This window comes from Monodon monoceros, unplaced genomic scaffold (assembly GCF_005190385.1).
Source record: "Monodon monoceros isolate NGI ecotype Baffin Bay Population unplaced genomic scaffold, NGI_Narwhal_1 Super_Scaffold_21, whole genome shotgun sequence".
In the NCBI taxonomy this organism is placed as follows: Eukaryota; Metazoa; Chordata; class Mammalia; order Artiodactyla; family Monodontidae; genus Monodon; species Monodon monoceros.
This window is the reverse complement of record NW_021703778.1, coordinates 91,916,433-91,935,777: the sequence shown is the minus strand read 5'-3', so window position 1 is coordinate 91,935,777 and position 19,345 is coordinate 91,916,433. Positions and strand designations below refer to the sequence as shown.

Genomic DNA, 19,345 nt, shown 5'->3' with positions numbered 1-19,345 from the left:
ACAGAAAGTAGGGACTGCAATTATGATAAGACCAGCCCAAGAAGAGAGGATGTAGGTAGAATCACAAGGTCAGCCTCATCATGTTTAATTTTAGGTAAACACCAAAATTAAATACGTAGCCAAAATTTAGAAACATTCTCTGGGTAGCTGGAAAACCATAATATTATAGAGCATTTCTAATGGGTTCAGAATATCAACCAGCTCACAATTTAGTTGATTTGAGAGTTTTCTCTCATCAACAATAATACGTCTTTAAATGGCAAGCAATTAAAACATGAAATAGGCTCAAGATGGATTTAGAATGTATTAATATTGAGTAATAATATATTATGAATTATGAACCAAAAATGGGAGTATTTAAGCTTTAAGACCAACATATAAAGATGATTTTATAGAGAATAACTACCAAATTTTTCCACACAAAGAACATGTATCTTTCAGACAGAATATTAGGCATATGGATGATTATTCTGACTTCAGATCACCTTTCACAGGTTTATTATGTCATATAAATTAATTATAATACTACTTTAAGTTCTAAGAGTTCTACTTTTAGCCTTTATTCAAATCCTTACTGACAAATACCCACGTTAGCTTTCTTGCCTGCTGTAACACATAAAAACAGTCATAAATCAGTCAAAGAAAATTGGAACATTTTTAACACAATCACTGGTTACTTTAAATAAAAAAAGATTTACCACATTTTCCTTCATCTTTCTTAGCTTTTCATCTATCTCTCTCAAGCGATTCTGCTGATCCCGTTGCTCTTTGGTATTCTGAAGTACCTTTTCTCCTGGAGTTATTTCTGTATTTCTATCATCACCATTAAGGTCAGGTTCCTAAATAAAAAAAACAAATTTCATGCACAGGCTGAAACCATACCATCACACATTGTTCCAGAGTAACTGAGGCCTGAATGCTGGCTTTGCTTCTCAAACAATATTTCTTCCCTTCAATATTTATAATTCACTAAACTCTTCCTACTTGAGGGAGAAAAGGTCCAACTATACTAAACAACTAAGGAAATAAACTCAATCACCTGGAAAGCAGGAAGTTAGAGTGAAAAGAGCAGCGGCTGGGAAGCAGGGACCTCGGCTTTGATCCCTGCTCTGTATTTATCAGCTTGGAATCTTGGGCAAATCAGTTTTTCTGGACTTCAAGTTCATCATACATAAATAAAATAAAATAAAATAAAAACATGCCCATCTATGTTATGAGAGGCAGCTATGTAACAGTGAAAAGAGAACTGAGCTTGGTAAAGTCAAGAGTTTTGAACCCTGGCTCTACCTGGCTCCTGACTGAGATGGCCTTAGGGGAATCAATGAACCTCTCTGAACTTCAGTTTCATCAGCAAAATGATAATAATAATATCTAGCCCAAAAGGCATCACAGTACATCGCAGGCATGCAGCAAATTTTTTTTTGTTTCTTTGTTTGCGGTACACGGGCCTCTCACTGTTGTGGCCTCTCCCGTTGCAGAGCACAGGCTCCGGACGCGCAGGCTCAGCGGCCATGGCTCATGTACCCAGCCGCTCCGCGGCATGTGAGATCTTCCCAGACCAGGGCACGAACCCGTGTCCCCTGCATCGGCAGGCGGACTCTCAACCACTGCACCACCAGGGAAGCCCTGCAGCAAATCTTAGTACCTAACAAATATGAGGGACTTCCCTGGTGGCACAGTGGTTAAGGATCCGCCTGCCAATGCAGGGGACACAGGTTCGAGCCCTGGTCCTGGAAGGTCTCACATGCCGTGGAGCAACTAAGCCCGCGTGCCACAACTACTGAGCCTGCGCTCTAGAGCCTGCAAGCCGCAACTACTGAGCCCACGTGCCACAACTACTGAAGCCCGCATGCCTAGAGCTCATGCTCCACAACAAGAGAAGCCACCGCAATGAGAAGCCCGCGCACCACAACGAAGAGTAGCCCCCATTCGCTGGAACTAGAGAAAGCCTGCGTGCAGCAATGGAGACCCAACGCAGCCAAATTAATTAATTAATTTTTTAAAAATGAGCTGAATATGTCCTTTGAAAAGAATAAGCACTATATAAGGAAAGCATCTCATTATTATCAGCAATATTTGAATTGACAGAACCATATCCTCCCAAAGTTAGTATTGTTTCTAGGTGATTTAAATGGGTATTTCTTGACAGTAAGCTGGCCCTGTATCTATAACTAAACTTCCTACATTTCCTCCACAGATTTCCTACTCTGTTGCTATGAGGTAACTGGTATAAATGACATTTTTAAAGTTGCTTAAGCAGAATCCTCCCACATTCTCATTCCTTACATAGAGTTGATCAAGAATAGGCACCGTTTCACTTTTAATACATCTTTAATCAAGGGCCTTCTCTCTTTCTCACTGCTTCTTCACTTCAACTAGTAGTTTTCAAACTCCAGTGGGCTTCAGTCTCACATACAGAGTCTGTGAAAATATTCAAAGGCCCAGCCTCCACCCTGGAGACTCTGACTCAATAGGTAAGGAGTGAGGACTGACCACCTGAAGCACAACTGCTCGAAAATTTGAGAACTATCAACTTAAAGTGCAAAGTTCTCAGCCCTTCAGGCTCATCTCCCATTACCTGGGTCTCTGACCCAAAGCTTCGGCAATATTCACCACTGCTAGTTCTCCACCCTCTATGCCTCCTCCTTCCAACTCCTCATAGAGATTCCTACTCTTTTTGAGCTCAGCACAAACACGTTTTCACTATAAAATATTCCCTGACATACCCAGGAAGGGCAATTATTCTGCAGTCGTGCCGCAAGTTCCCTCACTGCACTTACCACACTGTCACGGCCCAGACATGGACCCAGACTGGTCCCACTCTGTATCCCAACACAAACTACAATCCTGAAGCTGGATAAGCACTGGCCAACAGACTGTAATTTAGGTTCTCAGCGATCACACCAATGAAATTCATTTTGTATAAAATTCTACTGAGGAGACTATTAAAAGAGCATCTCAATTTCAAGAAGTGACTCTTTCACATCTTATTTTCCCCAAAAGGGGACTCACTTCTGTAGCCCTCAATCTCTAGAAGCAACCAGAGGGTGAATTATGATCGGCAATATCTTTAAGAAGGAAATCTAATGTTAGGGAGGAGTCCGGAATAGATGGTATCAAGGTCTCCTTGCAGCTCTAAGCATCCAGTATTTTAAGGCCCACTTTGAAGTAGGATACACATTGTCTCAGTCTGTCTGAGCTGCTATTACAGAATACCACAGACTGGGTGGCTTATAAACAACAGACATGTATTTCTGACAGTTCTGAAGGCTTGGAAGTCCAAGATCAAGGCTCAGGCTGATTCTGTATCTAGTGAAGGCCTGCTTCCTAGTTCCTAAATGGCCATCTTCTGGCTCTGTCCTCACATAATAAAAAGGACAAAGAAACTCTCTAGGTCTCTTTTATAAAGGCACTTAACACATTTATGAGGACTCCATCCCCATGACCAAATTACTCCCAAAGGCCTCCCCTCCAAACACAATCACACTGGGGATTAAATTCCAACATATGAATTTGGTAAGCACACATTCTGTCTATGGAATATAGTGACCTGAAAAACACTCAAATTGTATTTCATTTTTAAATAGAAATCTTTTTTTTAAAAAAAGGACATTTTAAATAATCTACAACTATGGTCTTTGAAATCATTGGCTAGGCACAAAAAAGAAAAACAGAAAGAAAAAATGTGTAAACCAGACTTCACCAATATTTTTTAATTTTACTTAACCAAAGCCACCACTAAGAAAATAGAAAAGCCACAGACAGAGAGAAAAATATAGCACACAAATCTGACACAGGACTCGTAACCAGTATATACAAGGAACTCACACAGTTCACTAAGTTCACACAGTTCACTTAGTTCACTAAGAATCAATAATATTTAAAAATCTAGTTCTAAAATGACTTGAACTGATATTTTATAAAAGAAGATAACATAAGTGATAAATAAGCACATGAAAAAGTCCTCAACATCATTAAATCATCAGGGAAATGCAAATTAAAATCCCAATGAGGTATCACTAGCCACTAGAATGACCCACATGAAAATGTTTGTTAAAACTAAACGTTGGAGAAGTATAGAAAAAGCAAACTCTCACACGTTGTTGGTGTCAGTATACAATGGCACAACCACTTTGGAAAACTGTTTGACAGTTTCTCAAAAAGTTAAATGTTGTTCGTGCAGCTCAATATCAAAAAAAACAAACAACCCAATCCAAAAATGGGCAGAAGACCTAAATAGACATTTCTCCAAAGAAGATATACAGATGGCCAACAAACACATGAAAGGATGCTCAACATCACTAATCATTAGAGAAATGCAAATCAAAACCACAATGAGGTATCACCTCACACCAGTCAGAATGGCCATCATCAAAAAATCTACAGACAATAAATGCTGGAGAGGGTGTGGAGAAAAGGGAACCCTCTTGCACTGTTGGTGGGAACGTAAATTGATACAGCCACTATAGAGAACAGTTTGGAAGTTCTTTAAAAATCTAAAGCTAGAACTACCATACGACCCAGTGATCCCACGACTGGGCATATACCCGGAGAAAACCATAACTCAAACAGAGTCATGTACCACAGTGTTCATTGCAGCTCTATTTACAACAGCCAGGACATGGAAGCATCCTAAGTGTCCACTGACAGATGAATGGATAAAGAAGATGTGGCACATACATGCAATGGAATATTACTCAGCCATAAAAAAGAAATGAAATTGAGTTATTTGTAGTGAGGTGGATGGACCTAGAGTCTGTCAAACAGAGTGAAGTAAGTCAGAAAGAGAAAAACAAATACCATATGCTAACACATATATATGGAATCTAAAAAAAAAAAATGGTTCTGAAGAACCTAGGGGCAGGACAGGAATAAAGACGCAGACATAGAGAATGGACTTGAGGACACGGGGAGTGGGAAGGGTAAGCTGGGACGAAGTAAGGGAGTGGCATGGCCATATATACAGTACCAAATGTAAAACAGATAGCTAGTGGGAAGCAGCCGCACAGCACAGGGAGATCAGCTCTGTGCTTTGTGACCACCTAGCGGGTGGGCTAAGGAGGGTGGGAGGAGACGCAAGAGGGAGGGGATATGGGGATATATGTATACAGAGAGCTGATTCACTTTGTTATACAGCAGAAACTAACATAACATTGTAAAGCAATTATACTCCAATAAAGATGCTAAAAAAAAAAAAAAAAAAAAACACCAGCCAAAGCCTTCATGTTCCTGGGTGTCAATGTTTCCTATTTATTTCATTTTCTTAGTCTTAATAAAAAGAAATAAAAATGAAAAAAAGAAAAGTTAAACGCTTGTCTATCCTATGACTCAGAAGTTCCACTCCTGTGAATCTATCCAAGAGAAATGAAAATGTATGACTCAAACTTTGTATACGAATGTTCAGAACAGCTTCATGCACAGAGCCAAATGCCCACCGAGACAAGAATGAGAAACTGTCATGAACATCTGATGTAAGCTGGGACAATTACTCTTTCTCCTTGACCTCTGTCTTGTGGTTAGGTTTAGTCAATGAGAGGGGAGGAGTGTTAGGAGATTGGAGTGCAGGAAGAAGAAGAGTTTGGGGTATCTTCCCCTTCCCCTCACTGCTTTGGCATTATGGTTTGGGCAGCAATGTATCCCTGAGGTGCCCATTAAGGGGAGTTTTCTTAGATTCAACTGAATATTCATTTTCAGAGGCAAACAGAGGCCACACTTGGAGCCAGTCTACTCAGAAGAATGTAAGACAGGAAACACAGCAGAGCAGTGTCAGGTATCCCTCTTCAATAGGAGTTTTTGCTGCAGTTCCTGTCATAACTGTATAGGTACAAGGGGCCAAGGAAGCTACCCTGGAAGATTATTCTACCACAGCTCTAGTTCTCCATAAGCTCCAAAACACTTTTTCTTCTCCCTACCCACTGTTGCTAGTCCTAAGTGTCCCAACATCTCTTACTGGCTCCTTTAAATCTGTAAATAGTTCCTTCATCTCATTATCTTCAAAATCCAAGTTGGGTGTTTTTTCTGTTCCTTGCCCAGAACTCTAACTGGTATACTGTGTATGTATGTGTGTATGTGTATGCACCTGTAGAGAAATAGACCGGAAGGAAATTTAACCTGATGGTAAAAACCTTGATGATTTTATCTTATTTTTCTTAGATGTTTTTGTATTTCCTGAATTTCTACAGTAAACATGTAATGATTTCATAAGCATAAAAAGTCATTCCTTATTTTTAAGAAAACAAAAAATTATTCTACCAAGGCTATTTTCATTCTGCTCTGACAATGTGACTCTCTGTACCCAAAAGATACTGGCCTAAAGGTGAGATTTTAGCCCCAGTTCTGCTGGTATAAGCGGCTGGGTACTTTTGAGCAAGTCACTTTTTCTTTCTGGGTCTCAATTTCTTCTAAGAAAGTTTCTTTCAACTCTGAAAGCTTATGAGTCTGCAATTCTCCACAATTAAATCCAAGGATATATAACGTCTTTCCTCAGTCTCAGTCTCTGATAGCATAACCATATAGTACAAATATTTGAAGGACAGCATGTGATGAAAACAGAGGCCAAGAGGGAGCAAGAAAAGGCAATCACTGGTTCTGGCAAAGGTTGCTCATTGGTAAATGCAAGAAGCTCCGTGGGGCCAGGAGAGGTTCTATTGTCACATCAAAGTGCCAATCAGTACCATCTGTTTTCCTGATCAGCAGAAGAAGCTTGATTTCCTCTGGTAGAAAGTTTTGAGCAGATTCTCTGATCATCCATATTGTTTATATATTTCTGAGTCATACAGAAATGCTTTTATTCAGTTAAAGTAAAATTCAGTCCAGTAAAAGCTCTCCATGATATGCACAGAATATCTAAGGAGCGACAAGAAGAGAATAGACCCTGAGGTCAAGAGGTATTTGTTGATTTGACTAATTGATTGCCAAGGGATTCTAAGTTCATCCTTAAAAAAATATCGGTGGTGTTGACTGAGCCAACAGGTGTCTTTGAAGCTAAGTAAACTCATTTCTAAAAGCCAAATACAGAGGAAATTACCCATGCCTCCATAAGTTATCTGATATGAAAATAAGGCATGAGTTAAGGGCCAGAAAAACACAAACCTGCCTAAATAAAGCCAGCGTGCCCTGTGTTTTCAAGCTAATGGTATACTTTTCCATAGGCTACTGCTATTTCCTGGTATCAGATGGATCATTTGCCTGGCAGTAGTAAAAGTAAAGAAAAAAATCTTTCAGCCAGATTGTTTTTATCATTTTGAAATACTACCATGAAATGAAAGAAACCTTGACTACACAGGAGGTTTAACACAGAAAAACCAAGAAATATAAACAAAAACTGCAAAGTAATCTGTAAAACATAGGTGGCAAGAAGAATTCCCCAGATTTAGTTGGGAACGTTTGCCAGGTTAGCATCAGAGGCAAGGACTTCTGAAGTAACTTCCTGTCTATTCCTCAATTCAGAAATCCATGCTCTTGTGGCCTACTTCTATAGTTTTTTGAAATGAACAGATGGTCAATAAGATTTCTGTGCTTGTGACTAGCATATATAAAAGATTCCTCAGTTCCTGCCCTTGACCAGCATAGTAAGTAATGTGAGGTCAAGTGAACAGCATGGCCGTTACTGGAACTCTACAAATCCCTGAACTCAGTAGTAAAACATCTTTCAAGATTACATGTCTAACCATGTTTTATATTTCCTCAAGTTTAGCTAACGTTGAAACAAGAGACCAAAACACAGTTAATTGTTGCTCGGTATTCTCTTGGCAAGAAAAGAGATAAATACACCTACAATTTTCCTCAAATGTCTGTTAATTTTTGTTGGTCTTACCAAATCGTATACAACTAAATCAATATTTTAAGAACAAGAAAATACATCAAGTGAGAAGGACTTTTATAGTCAATTAAACTAGTTGACTTAACAAAGAAATGCCTCATGACAATAAGAGCCATTTCTGAAGACTCTCTCCCAACCAGGAAAACAACATCTAATGATGAACTGGAATTCTAGATTTAGTAAGACTGATTGCATGAGATGAATAAATTACACTTCTTCATGAGAGCCAAACTGAATAGAATTTATTATTGAGTCCAGTTGCTAAGGATTTACGAAACTGAGTGCTTACATAACTCCTATATCTTGGATATTTCTGACGAAAGCTGGAATCTAACACAGCTGCAAATAAGAAATACGGTAACTAAATTATAGAACATCACTCAATTTTATGGTGGGATTTACAATACGTGGAAAGAACTACCTGATTTGTTGGAGGGTTAGGGGATGGATACAGAGAGGTATGCACAGTTAAACCACAGATCCTAAGAAAAAAATTGCTTCAATTAGTTCTCTTTCGCTAAGATGAAATGAAAATAAAAAGCAGATGTAAAACTGCAACCACATGACATTACTCACATTACAGCAATAGCAGTAACATGCCATTCTTCCTTCTGAATGTGACCACATGCTTTGTTTTACGCTAAAGAAATCAGATATATAAAAGCCAAATGCTGCTTTTAAAACATCGCTATGAAGTTAAGAGCGAGGGCACCACATGAGAACATTGTAATCAGCAAGCTCCTAAGGAAAAGATTTCTTACCTGCCGCTTTCACAACCAATGCTTCCTTAATCTGAGTCACCTCTCTGGAGTCCCTCAAATTATTCTGACTCAGGTACGTTTATCATCCCAGGCTTACCGTGCCTACTAGTTTATCATCTTAGAGTTGCCATAGTCAGGTAAGTCAGAAAGCCTGAATGTTTCGACTTGTTTCGGAAACTATTTTCTTGACCAAAATTTTAAAACTTCCAAAGGAATTTTTAAAATATCACTCCTTCATTATATAACCTTTCCTTTCTCTGTGCTCCCCCAACATATGTTTTCTGTACTTCTCATAAAATCAGTTCCCATATTGCGGTACTTCGGGTTTCCTTGTATGGTCGGTCACGGCACAACCTGGTCTATGTTTACAGCCTATCCTCCAGGATCCTATGAGCTGCTTGCAGGTCAGAGGTGCAGCCACATATTAATCTGGATACTCAACATCAACCACCACACCATCTCTTGTGAAATAAGCAGGAATTCAAAGACATTCTGATGACCTGTGCAGGGGCTGGGCAAGTTACATAAATGCATGAAGTAGGCCCATGTATTGTAGGCAATGCAGTATGGCGTGAAGGATGGCATATAGCAAGCTGGAGAATTTGTGTTCCACAGAAAGCAGCAGTCCCTACTTAGCTCAGTCCTGTAGTTTGCCAAGCAAGGCTTCAAGCCTAATTTGCCAGATGTTCTAACTTTTCAAGAGAAACTAGAAATTTGGATTTTTATATAAGTTCACCCAATTTTTAAATGTTTGCTAAAAAAAAAAATTGTAAACCCTAAGTGGTCTAAAGGAACCCTACCTGTGAACCCAATTTGTCCTGCAGACCACCAGTTTTCAACCTCATGCTGTGTGATGGCAGCCTTCTCAGGGCCTTCTCAGGGCCTTCTCAGGACCCCCTCTGCCTCACTCACTGGTTTCTCTTCCTCCTCCTATCTCGCACTTGTAGAAATGAACTTTCTTGATATCCCTTCTGGATGTGCTTTCTCTCTCTCTGAACCAGCACAGCACTTTGCTCATAGCCTTCTACTGTTCTTATCTATAACGTCTTGTACTACAGTTGTCTATGTGCATTCTGTGTCTCTCATAATGAAATAAGTTCCTTAAGTGACTTATTATAATAACGTCTTGGGTTGAGTTTTGAGTCAGATACCATGCTAAGTACTCTACACATATGAACTCATTTACACTTTAAAAGAACACTAAAGAAGAATATTATCACTACTGTTTTACAGATGTGGCAACTGGGGTTTAGAGTGCTTCTAATTAATGCCCAAGTCCTCAGAGCCAATAAGTGGAAGGGTCAGAACCTGAAGTGAGGTTGTCTGACTCCACAGTTCTATATGTGCCTGACTCATCGTTATTTATTTTTTAAACATCTTTATTGGAGAATAATTGTTTTACAATGGTGTGTTAGTTTCTGCTTTATAACAGAAACTATACGTATACGTATATCCTCATATACGTATCAGCTATACGTATACGTATATCCCCATATCTCCTCGTTCTTGCGGCTCCCTCTGACCTTCCCTATCCCACCCCTCTAGGTGGTCACAAAGCACCAAGCTGATCTCCCTGTGCTATGCGGCTGCTTCCCACTACCTATCTATTTTACATTTGGTACTGTATATATGGCCATGTCACTCTCTCACTTCGTCCCAGCTTACCCTTCCCACTCCCCGTGCCCTCAAGCCCATTCTCTACATCTGCATCTTTATTCCTCTCCTGCCCCTAGGTTCTTCAAAACCTTCTTTTTTTTCTTAGATTCCATATATATGTGTTAGCATACAGTATTTGTTTTTCTCTTTCTGACTTACTTCACTCTGTATGACAGACTCTAGGTCCATCCACCTCACTACAAATAACTCAATTTTGTTTCTTTTTATGGCTCAGTAATATTCCATTGCATATATGCGCCACATCTTCTTTATCCATTCATCTGTTGATGGACACTTAGGTTGCTACCATGTCCTGGCTATTGTAAATAGAGCTGCAATGAACATTGTGGTACATGACTCTGTTTGAATTATGGTTTTCTCCAGGTATATGCCCCGTAGTGGGATTGCTGGGTCGTACGGTAGTTCTAGTTTTAGTTTTCTAAGGAACCTCCATACTGTTCTCCATAGTGGCTGTATCAATTTATATTACCACCAACGGTGCAAGAGGGTTCCCTTTTCTCCACACCCTCTCCAGCATTTATTGTTTGTAGATTTTTAGATGATGGTCATTCTCACTGGTGTGAGGTGATATACCTCATTGTAGTTTTGATTTGCATTTCTCTAATGATTAGTGATGTTGAGCATCCTTTCATGTGTTTGTTGGCCATCTGTATATCTTCTTTGGAGAAATGTCTGTTTAGGTCTTCTGCCCGTTTTTGGATTGGGTTGTTTGTGTTTTTGATATTGAGCTGCATAAGCTGCTTGTAAATTTTGGAGATTAAGCCTTTGTCAGTTGCTTCCTTTGCAAATATTTTCTCCCATTCTGAGGGTTGTCTTATTGCCCTGTTTATGGTTTCCTTTGCTGTGCAAAAGATTTCAAGTTTCATTAGGTTTCATTTGTTTATTTTTGTTTTTATTTCCATTTCTCTAGGAGGTGGGTCAAAAAGGATCTTGCTGTGATTTATGTCATAGAGTGTTCTGCCTATGTTTTCCTCTAAGAGTTTGATAGTGTCTAGTCTTACATTTAGGTCCTTCATCCATTTCGAGGTTATTTTTGTGTATGCGGTTAGGGAGTGTTCTAATTTTATTCTTTTAGATGTAGCTGTCCAATTTTCCCAGCACCACTTACTGAAGAGGCTGTCTTTTCTCCATTGTATACTCTTCCCTCCTTTATCAAAGATAAGGTGACCATATGTGCGTGGATTTATCTCTGGGCTTTCTATCCTGTTCCATTGATCTATATTTCTGTTTTTGTGCCAGTACCATACTGTCTTGATTACTGTAGCTTTGTAGTATAGTCTGAAGTCCGGAAGCTTGATTCCTCCAGCTCCGCTTTTCTTTCTCAAGATTGCTTTGGCTAATCGGGATGTTTTGTGTTTCCATACAACTTGTGAAAATTTTTGTTCTAGTTCTGTGAAAAATGCTAGTGGTAGTTTGATAGGTATTGCATTGAATCTATAGATTGCTTTGGGTAGTCATTTTCACAATGTTGATTCTTCCAATCCAAGAGCATGGTATATCTCTCCATCAGTTTGTATCATCTTTAATTTCTTTCATCAGTGTATTATAGTTTTCTGCATACAGGTCTTTTGTCTTCTTAGGTAGGTTTATTCCTTGGCATTTTATTCTTTTTGTTGAAGTGGTAAATGGGAGTGTTTCCTTAATCTCTCTTTCAAATATTTCATCATTAGTGTATAGGAATGCAAGAGATTTCTGTGCATTAATTTTGTATCCTGCTACTTTACCAAATTCATTGATTAGCTCTAGTAGTTTTCTGGTAGCATCTTTACGATTCTCTATGTATATCATGTCATCTGCAAATAGTGACAGTTTTACTTCTTCTTTTCCAATTTGGATTGATTTTCCTTCTCTGATTGCTGTGGCTAAAACTTCCAAAGCTATGTTGAATAATAGTGGCAAGAGTGGGCAACATTGTCTTGTTCCTGATCTTAGAGGAAATGGTTTCAGTTTTTCACCATTGAGAATGATGCTGGCTGTGGGTTTGTCACATATGGCCTATATTATTTTGAGGCAGGTTCCCTCTATGCCTACTTTCTGCAGGGTTTTTATCATAAATGGGTGTTGAATTTTGTCGAAAGCCTTTTCTGTATCTATTGAGATGATCATATGGTTTTTCTCCTTCAATTTGTTAATATGGTGTATCACACTGATTGATTTGCATATATTTAAGAAGCCTTGCATTCCTGGGATAAACCCCACTTGATCATGGTGTATGATCCTTTTAATGTGCTGTTGGATTCTGTTTGCTAATATTTTGTTGAGGATTTTTGCATCTATGTTCATCAGTGATATTGGCCTGTAGTTTTCTTTCTTTGTGACATCCTTGTCTGGTTTTGGTATCAGGGTGATGGTGGACTCATAGAATGAGTTTGGGAGTGTTCCTCCCTCTGCTACATTTTGGAAGAGTTTGAGAAAGATAGGTGTTAGCTCTTCTCTAAATGTTTGATAGAATTTGCCTGTGAAGCCACTGACTCGTGTTTAAATGACCTACAATTCCCTGCATGCAATGAGCACTTGATTAATATTTGTGGAATTGATTGCTGAAAAACAGAAATTTATATTTCATTTAAAAGACATTCTTTCTAAGGGAGCATGGAGAAAAGCTACTGGTGAGTTAATGGTTTGCAGAAAGGTTAAAAATAAAAATAACATGACTATGCATTATGAATATTTGTGGTTCAGCAATAGACTGGAGGCCATTTGTCACCTGAATAGATATACAGGGTTTATCCGAGATACTTTCAGTGTATTACTCAAAAAGCATTCCAATCCAAAAATAATATCGGGGGATAGGTTCAAGATAGCGGAGGAGTAAGACGTGGAGATCACCTTCCTCCCCAAAACTACACCAAAAATACATCTACATGTGGAACAGCTCCTACAGAACACCTACTGAATGCTGGCAGAAGACCTCAGACTTGCCAAAAGGCAAGAAACTCCCCAGGTACCTGGGTAGGGCAAAAGAAAAAAGAATAAACAGAGACAAAAGAATAGGGATGGGACCTGCACCTCTGGGAAGGAGCTGTTAAGGAGGAAAAGTTTTCACACACTAGGAAGCTCCTTCACTGGAAGAGACGGGGGTGTGGCAGGGGGGAAGCCTTGGAGCCATGGAAGAGAGCGCAGCAACAGAGGTGCAGAGGGTGAAGTGGAGAGATTCCCACACAAAGGATCACTGCTGACCAGCACTCACCAGCCTGAGAGGCTTGTCTGCTCACCTGCTGGGGCGGATGGGGGCTGGGAGCTGAGGGTTGGGCTTCGGAGGTCAGACCCCAGGGAGAGGACTGGGGTTGGCTGCATGAACACAGCCTGAAGGGGGCTAGTGCACAACAGCTAGCCGGGAGGGAGTCCAGGAAAATGTCTGGAACTGCCTAAGAGGCAAGAGACCATTGTTTCAGGGTGCACGAGGAGAGGGGATTCAGAGCACCACCTAAACAAGCTCAAGAGACCAGCATGAGCCGTGGCTATCAGCGAGGACACCAGAGACGGGCATGAGACGCTAAGGCTGCTGCTGCAGCCACCAAGAAGCCTGTGTGCGAGCACAGGTCACTATGCACACCTCCCCCTCCGGGGAGCCTGTGCAGCCTGCCACTGCCAGAGTCCCGTGATCCAGGGACAACTTCCCCAGGAGAACACACGGTACGCCTCAGGCTGTTGCACTGTCATGCTGGCCTCTGCTGCCACAGGCTCACCCCGCATTTGATACCCCTCCCTTCCCCACCCCCCCACCCCCCTGCCCCACCTGAGTGAGTCACAGCCCCCTAATCAGCTGCTCCTTTAATCCCGTCCTGTCGGGGCGCGGGAACAGATGCCCTCAGGCGAACTACAGGCCCCTCAGGCGGGGCCAAATCCAAAGCTGAATCCCAGGAGCTGGGCGAACAAAGAAGAGAAAGGGAAATCTCTCCCAGCAGCCCCGGGAGCAGCGGATTAAATCTCCACAATCAAATTGATGTAGCCTGCTTCTGTGGAACACCTGAAGAGACAACAAATCATCCCAAAACTGAGGCGGTGGACTTTGGGGGCAACTGTAGGCTTGGGGTTGGCTTTTTGCATCTAATTTGTTTCTGGTTTTATGTTTATCTTAGTTTAGTATTTACAGCTTACTATCACTGGTACATTAGTTTATTGATTCGGCTGCTCTCTTCCTTTTTTTTTTCAATATATATATACTTTTCATTTTTCTCCTTTTGTGAGTGTGTATCTGTATGCTTCTTTGTGTGATTTTGTCTGTATACCTTTGCCTTTACCATTTGTCGTAGGGTTCTGTCTGTCCATTTTGTTTGTTTGTTTGTTTGTTTTACTATAGTTTTTAGTGCTTGTAATCATTGGTGGATTTGTTTATTGGTTTGGTTGCTCTCTCTTCCTTTTTTTTAAATTACTTTCTTATTTATAATAATTTTTATTTTTTTATTTCAATAACTTCATTTTATTTTTTTCTCTTTCTTACTTTCTTTCATTCTTTTTCTCCCTTTTCTTCTGAGCCGTGTGGAGGACAGTCTCTTGGTGCTCCAGCCGGGTGTCAGGCCTGAGCCTCTGAGGTGGAGGAGCCAAGTTCAGGACACTGGCCCACCAGAGACCTCCCAGCTCCACATAATATCAAACAGTGAAAGCTTTCTCAGAGATCTCAATCTCAACGATAAGACCCAGCTCCACTCAACGACCAGCAAGCTACAGTGCTGGAGGCCCTATGTCAAACAACTACCAAGACAGGAACACAACCCCACCCATTAGCAGAGAGGCTGCCTAAAATCATACTAAGTTCACAGACACCTCAAAACACACCACCAGACACGTTCCTGCCCACCAGAAAGACAAGATCCAGCCTCATCCACCAGAACACAGGCATGAGTATCCTCCACCAGGAAGCCTACACAACCCACTGAACCAACCTTACCCACTGGGCGCAGACACCAAAAACAACGGGAACTACAAACCTGCAGCCTGCGAAAAGGAGACCCCAAACACAGTAAGTTAAGCAAAATGAGAAGACAGAGAAATACACAGCAGATGACGGACAAGAGTAAAAACCCACCAGACCAAACAGATGAAGAGGAAATAGACAGTCTACCTGAAAAAGAATTCAGAGTAATGATAGTAAAGATGATCCAAAATCTTGGAAATAGAATGGAAAAAATACAAGAAATGTTTACCAAGGATCTCGAAGAAGTGAAGAGCAAACAAACAATGATGAACAACACAATAAATGAAATTAAAAATTCTCTAGAAGGGATCAATAGCAGAATAACTGAGGCAGAAGAACGGATAAGTGACCTGGAAGATAAAATAGTGGAAATAACTACCACAGAGCAGAATAAAGAAAAAAGAATGAAAAGAATTGAGGACAGTGTTCTAGACCTCTGGGACAACATTAAATGCACCGATATTCGAATTATAGGGGTGCCAGAAGAAGAAGAGAAAAAGAAAGGGACTGAGAAAATATGTGAAGAGATTACAGTTGAAAACTTCCCTACTATGGGAAAGGAAATAGTCAATCAAGTCCAGGAAGCACGGAGAGTCCCATACAGGATAAATCCAAGGAGAAACACGCCAAGACACATATTAATCAAACGATTAAAAATTAAATACAAAGAAAAAATATTAAAAGCAGCAAGGGAAAAACAACACGTAACACACAATGGAATCCCCATAAGGTTAACAGCTGATCTTGCAGCAGAAACTCTACAACCAGAAGGGAATGGCACGACATATTTAAAGTGACGAAAGAGAAAAACCTACAGCCAAGATTACTCTATCCAGCAAAGATCTCATTCAGATTTGACAAAGAAATTAAAACCTTTACAGACAAGCAAAAGCTAAGAGAATTCAGCAGCACCAAACCAGCTTTACAACAAATGCTAAAGGAACTTCTCTAGGCAGGAAACACAAGAGAAGGAAAAGACCTACAATAATAAACCCAAAACAATTAAGAAAATGGTAATAGGAACATACATATCAATAATTACCTTAAATGTAAATGGATTAAATGCTCCAACCAATACACATAGACAGGCTGAATGCATACAAAAACAAGACCCATATATATGCTGTCTACAAGAGACACACTTCAGACCTAGGGAAACATACAGAATGAAAGTGAGGGGATGGAAAAAGATATTCCATCCCCTGAAGTAGCTATACTCATAACAGATAAAATAGACTTTAAAATAGAGAATGTCACAAGAGACAAAGAAGGACACTACATAATGATCAAGGGATCAATCCAAGAAAAAGATATAACAATTGTAAATATTTATGCACCAACATAGGAGCACCTCAATACATAAGGCAAATACTAACAGCTATAAAAGGGGAAATCGACAGTAACACAATCATGGTAGGGGATTTTAACACCCCACTTTCGCCAATGGACAGATCACTCAAAATGACAATAAAAAAGGAAACAAAAGCTTTAAATGATACATTAAACAAGATGGACTTAATTGATATTTATAGGACATTCCATCCAAAAACAGCAGAATACACTTTCTTCTCAAGTGCTCATGAAACATTCTCCAGGATAGATCATATATTGGGTCACAAGTCAAGCCTTGGTAAATTTAAGAAAATTGAAATCATATCAAGTACCTTTTCCAACCACAACGCTATGAGACTAGATATCAATTACAGGAAAAAATCTGTAACAAATACAAACACATTGAGGATAAACAATACACTACTTAATAACCAAGAGATCACTGAAGAAATCAAAGAGGAAATCAAAAGATACCTAGGGGCTTCCCTGGTGGCACACTGGTTGAGAGTCCGCCTGCCAATGCAGGGGACACATGCTCGTGCCCCGGTCGGGGAAGATCCCACATGCCGCACAGCGGCTAGGCTCGTGAGCCATGGCTGCTGAGCCTGCATGTCCAGAGCCTGTGCTCTGCAACGGGAGCGGCCACAACAGTGAGAGGCCCGCGTACAGCAAAAAAAAGATACCTAGAAACAAATGACAATGAAAACATGACGACCCAAAACCTATGGGATGCAGCAAAAGCAGTTCTAAGAGGGAAGTTTATAGCAATACAATCCTACCTCAAGAAACAAGAAACATCTCAAATAAACAACCTAACCTTACACCTAAAGCAATTAGAGAAAGAAGAACAAAAATATCCCAAAGTTAGCAGAAAGAAAGAAATCATAAAGATCAGATCAGAAATAAATGAAAAAGAAATGAAAGAAACGATAGCAACAAGCAATAAAAGTAAAAGCTGGTTCTTTGAGAAGACAAACAAAATTGTAAACCATTAGCCAGACTCATCAAGAGAAAAAGGGAGAAGACTCAAATCAACAGAACTAGAAATGAAAAAGGGGAGGTAACAACTGACACTGCAGAATTACAAAGGATCATGAGAGATCACTACAAGCAACTATATGCCAATAAAATGGACAACCTGGAAGAAATGGACAAATTCTTAGAAATGCATAACCTTCCAAGACTGAACCAGAAAGAAACAGAAACTATGAACAGACCAATCACAAGCACTGAAATTGAAACTGTGACTAAAAATCTTCCAACAAACAAAAGCCCAGGACCAGATGGCTTCACAGGAGAATTCTATCAAACATTTAGAAAAGAGCTAACACCTATCCTTCTCAAACTCTTCCAAAATACAGCAGAGGGAGGAACACTCCCAAACTCATTCTACGAGGCCACCATCACCCTGATACCAAAACTAGACAAAGAGGTCACAAATAAAGAAAACTACAGAACAATACCACTGATGAACATAGATGCAAAAATCCTCAACAAAATACTAGCAAACAGAATTCCACAGCACATTAAAAGGATAATACACCATGATCAAATGGGGTTTATACCAGGAATGCAAGGATTCTTCAATATACGCAAATCAATCAATGTGATACACATATTAACAAATTGAAGGAGAAAAACCATATGAACATCTCAATAGATGCATAGAAAGCTTTTGACAAAATTCAACACCTATTTATGATAAAAACCCTCCAGGAAGTAGGCACAGAGTGAACTTACCTCAACATAATAAAGGCCATATATTAAAAACCCACAGCCAACGTCGTCCTCAATGGTGAAACACTGAAACCACTTCCACTAAGATCAGGAACAAGACAAGGTTGCCCACTCTCACCATTATTATTCATCATAGTTTTGGAAGTTTTAGCTCCATCAATCAGAGAAGAAAAAGAAATAAAAGGAATCCAAATTGGAAAAGAAGAAGTAAAGCTGTCACTATTTGCAGATGACATGATACTATACATAGAGAATCGTAAAGATGCTACCAGAAAACTACTAGAGCTAATCAATGAATTTGGTAAAGTAGCAGGATACAAAATTAATGCACAGAAATCTCTTGCATTCCTATACAATAATGAAAAATCTGAAAGTGATTTTTCAGATCACTTTTGAAATCATTTCTTGCAATAGTTTCAAAAATCTGAAACCATTGCAACAAAAAAGAATAAAATACCTAGGAATAAACTTACCTAAGGAAACAAAAGACCTGTATGCAGAAAATTATAAGACACTGATGAAAGAGAGATGATACAAATAGATGGAGAGATATACCATGCTCTTGGATTGGAAGAATCAACATTGTGAAAATGACTATACTACACAAAGCAATCTACATATTCAATGCAATCCCTATCAAACTACCAATGGCATTTTTCACAGAACTAGAACAAAAAATTTCACAATTTGCATGGAAACACAAAAGACCCCGAATAGCCAAAGCAACCTTGAGAAAGAAAAATGGAGCTGGAGGAATCAGGCTTCCAGACTTCAGACTGTATTACAAAGCTACAGTAATCAAGACAGTATGGTACTGGCACAAAAACAGACACACACATATGGTCACCTTATCTTTGATAAAGGAGGCAAGAATATACAATGGAGAAAAGACAGCCTCTTCAATAAGTGGTGCTGGGAAAATTGGACAGCTACATGTAAAAGAATGAAATTAGAACACTCCCTAACACCATACACAAAAGTAAACTCAAAATGGATTAAAGACCTAAATGTAAGGCCAGACACGATCAAACTCTTAGAGGAAAACTCAGGCAGAACACTCTAAAACATAAATCACAGCAAGATCCTTTTTGGCCCACC

General features: G+C 39.7%; 1 protein-coding gene across 1 annotated transcript in view; it reads right to left on the bottom strand.

Moving 5' to 3' along the window:
* The window catches only part of FSIP1 (fibrous sheath interacting protein 1), a 214,052-nt gene that overhangs the window by 130,016 nt on the left and 64,691 nt on the right, over positions 1 to 19,345 (bottom strand). The window contains exon 10 of the mRNA XM_029236418.1: positions 699 to 839. Within this exon, the coding sequence (XP_029092251.1) occupies positions 699 to 839 (141 nt within the window). The remainder of the gene's footprint in view (positions 1 to 698; positions 840 to 19,345) is intronic.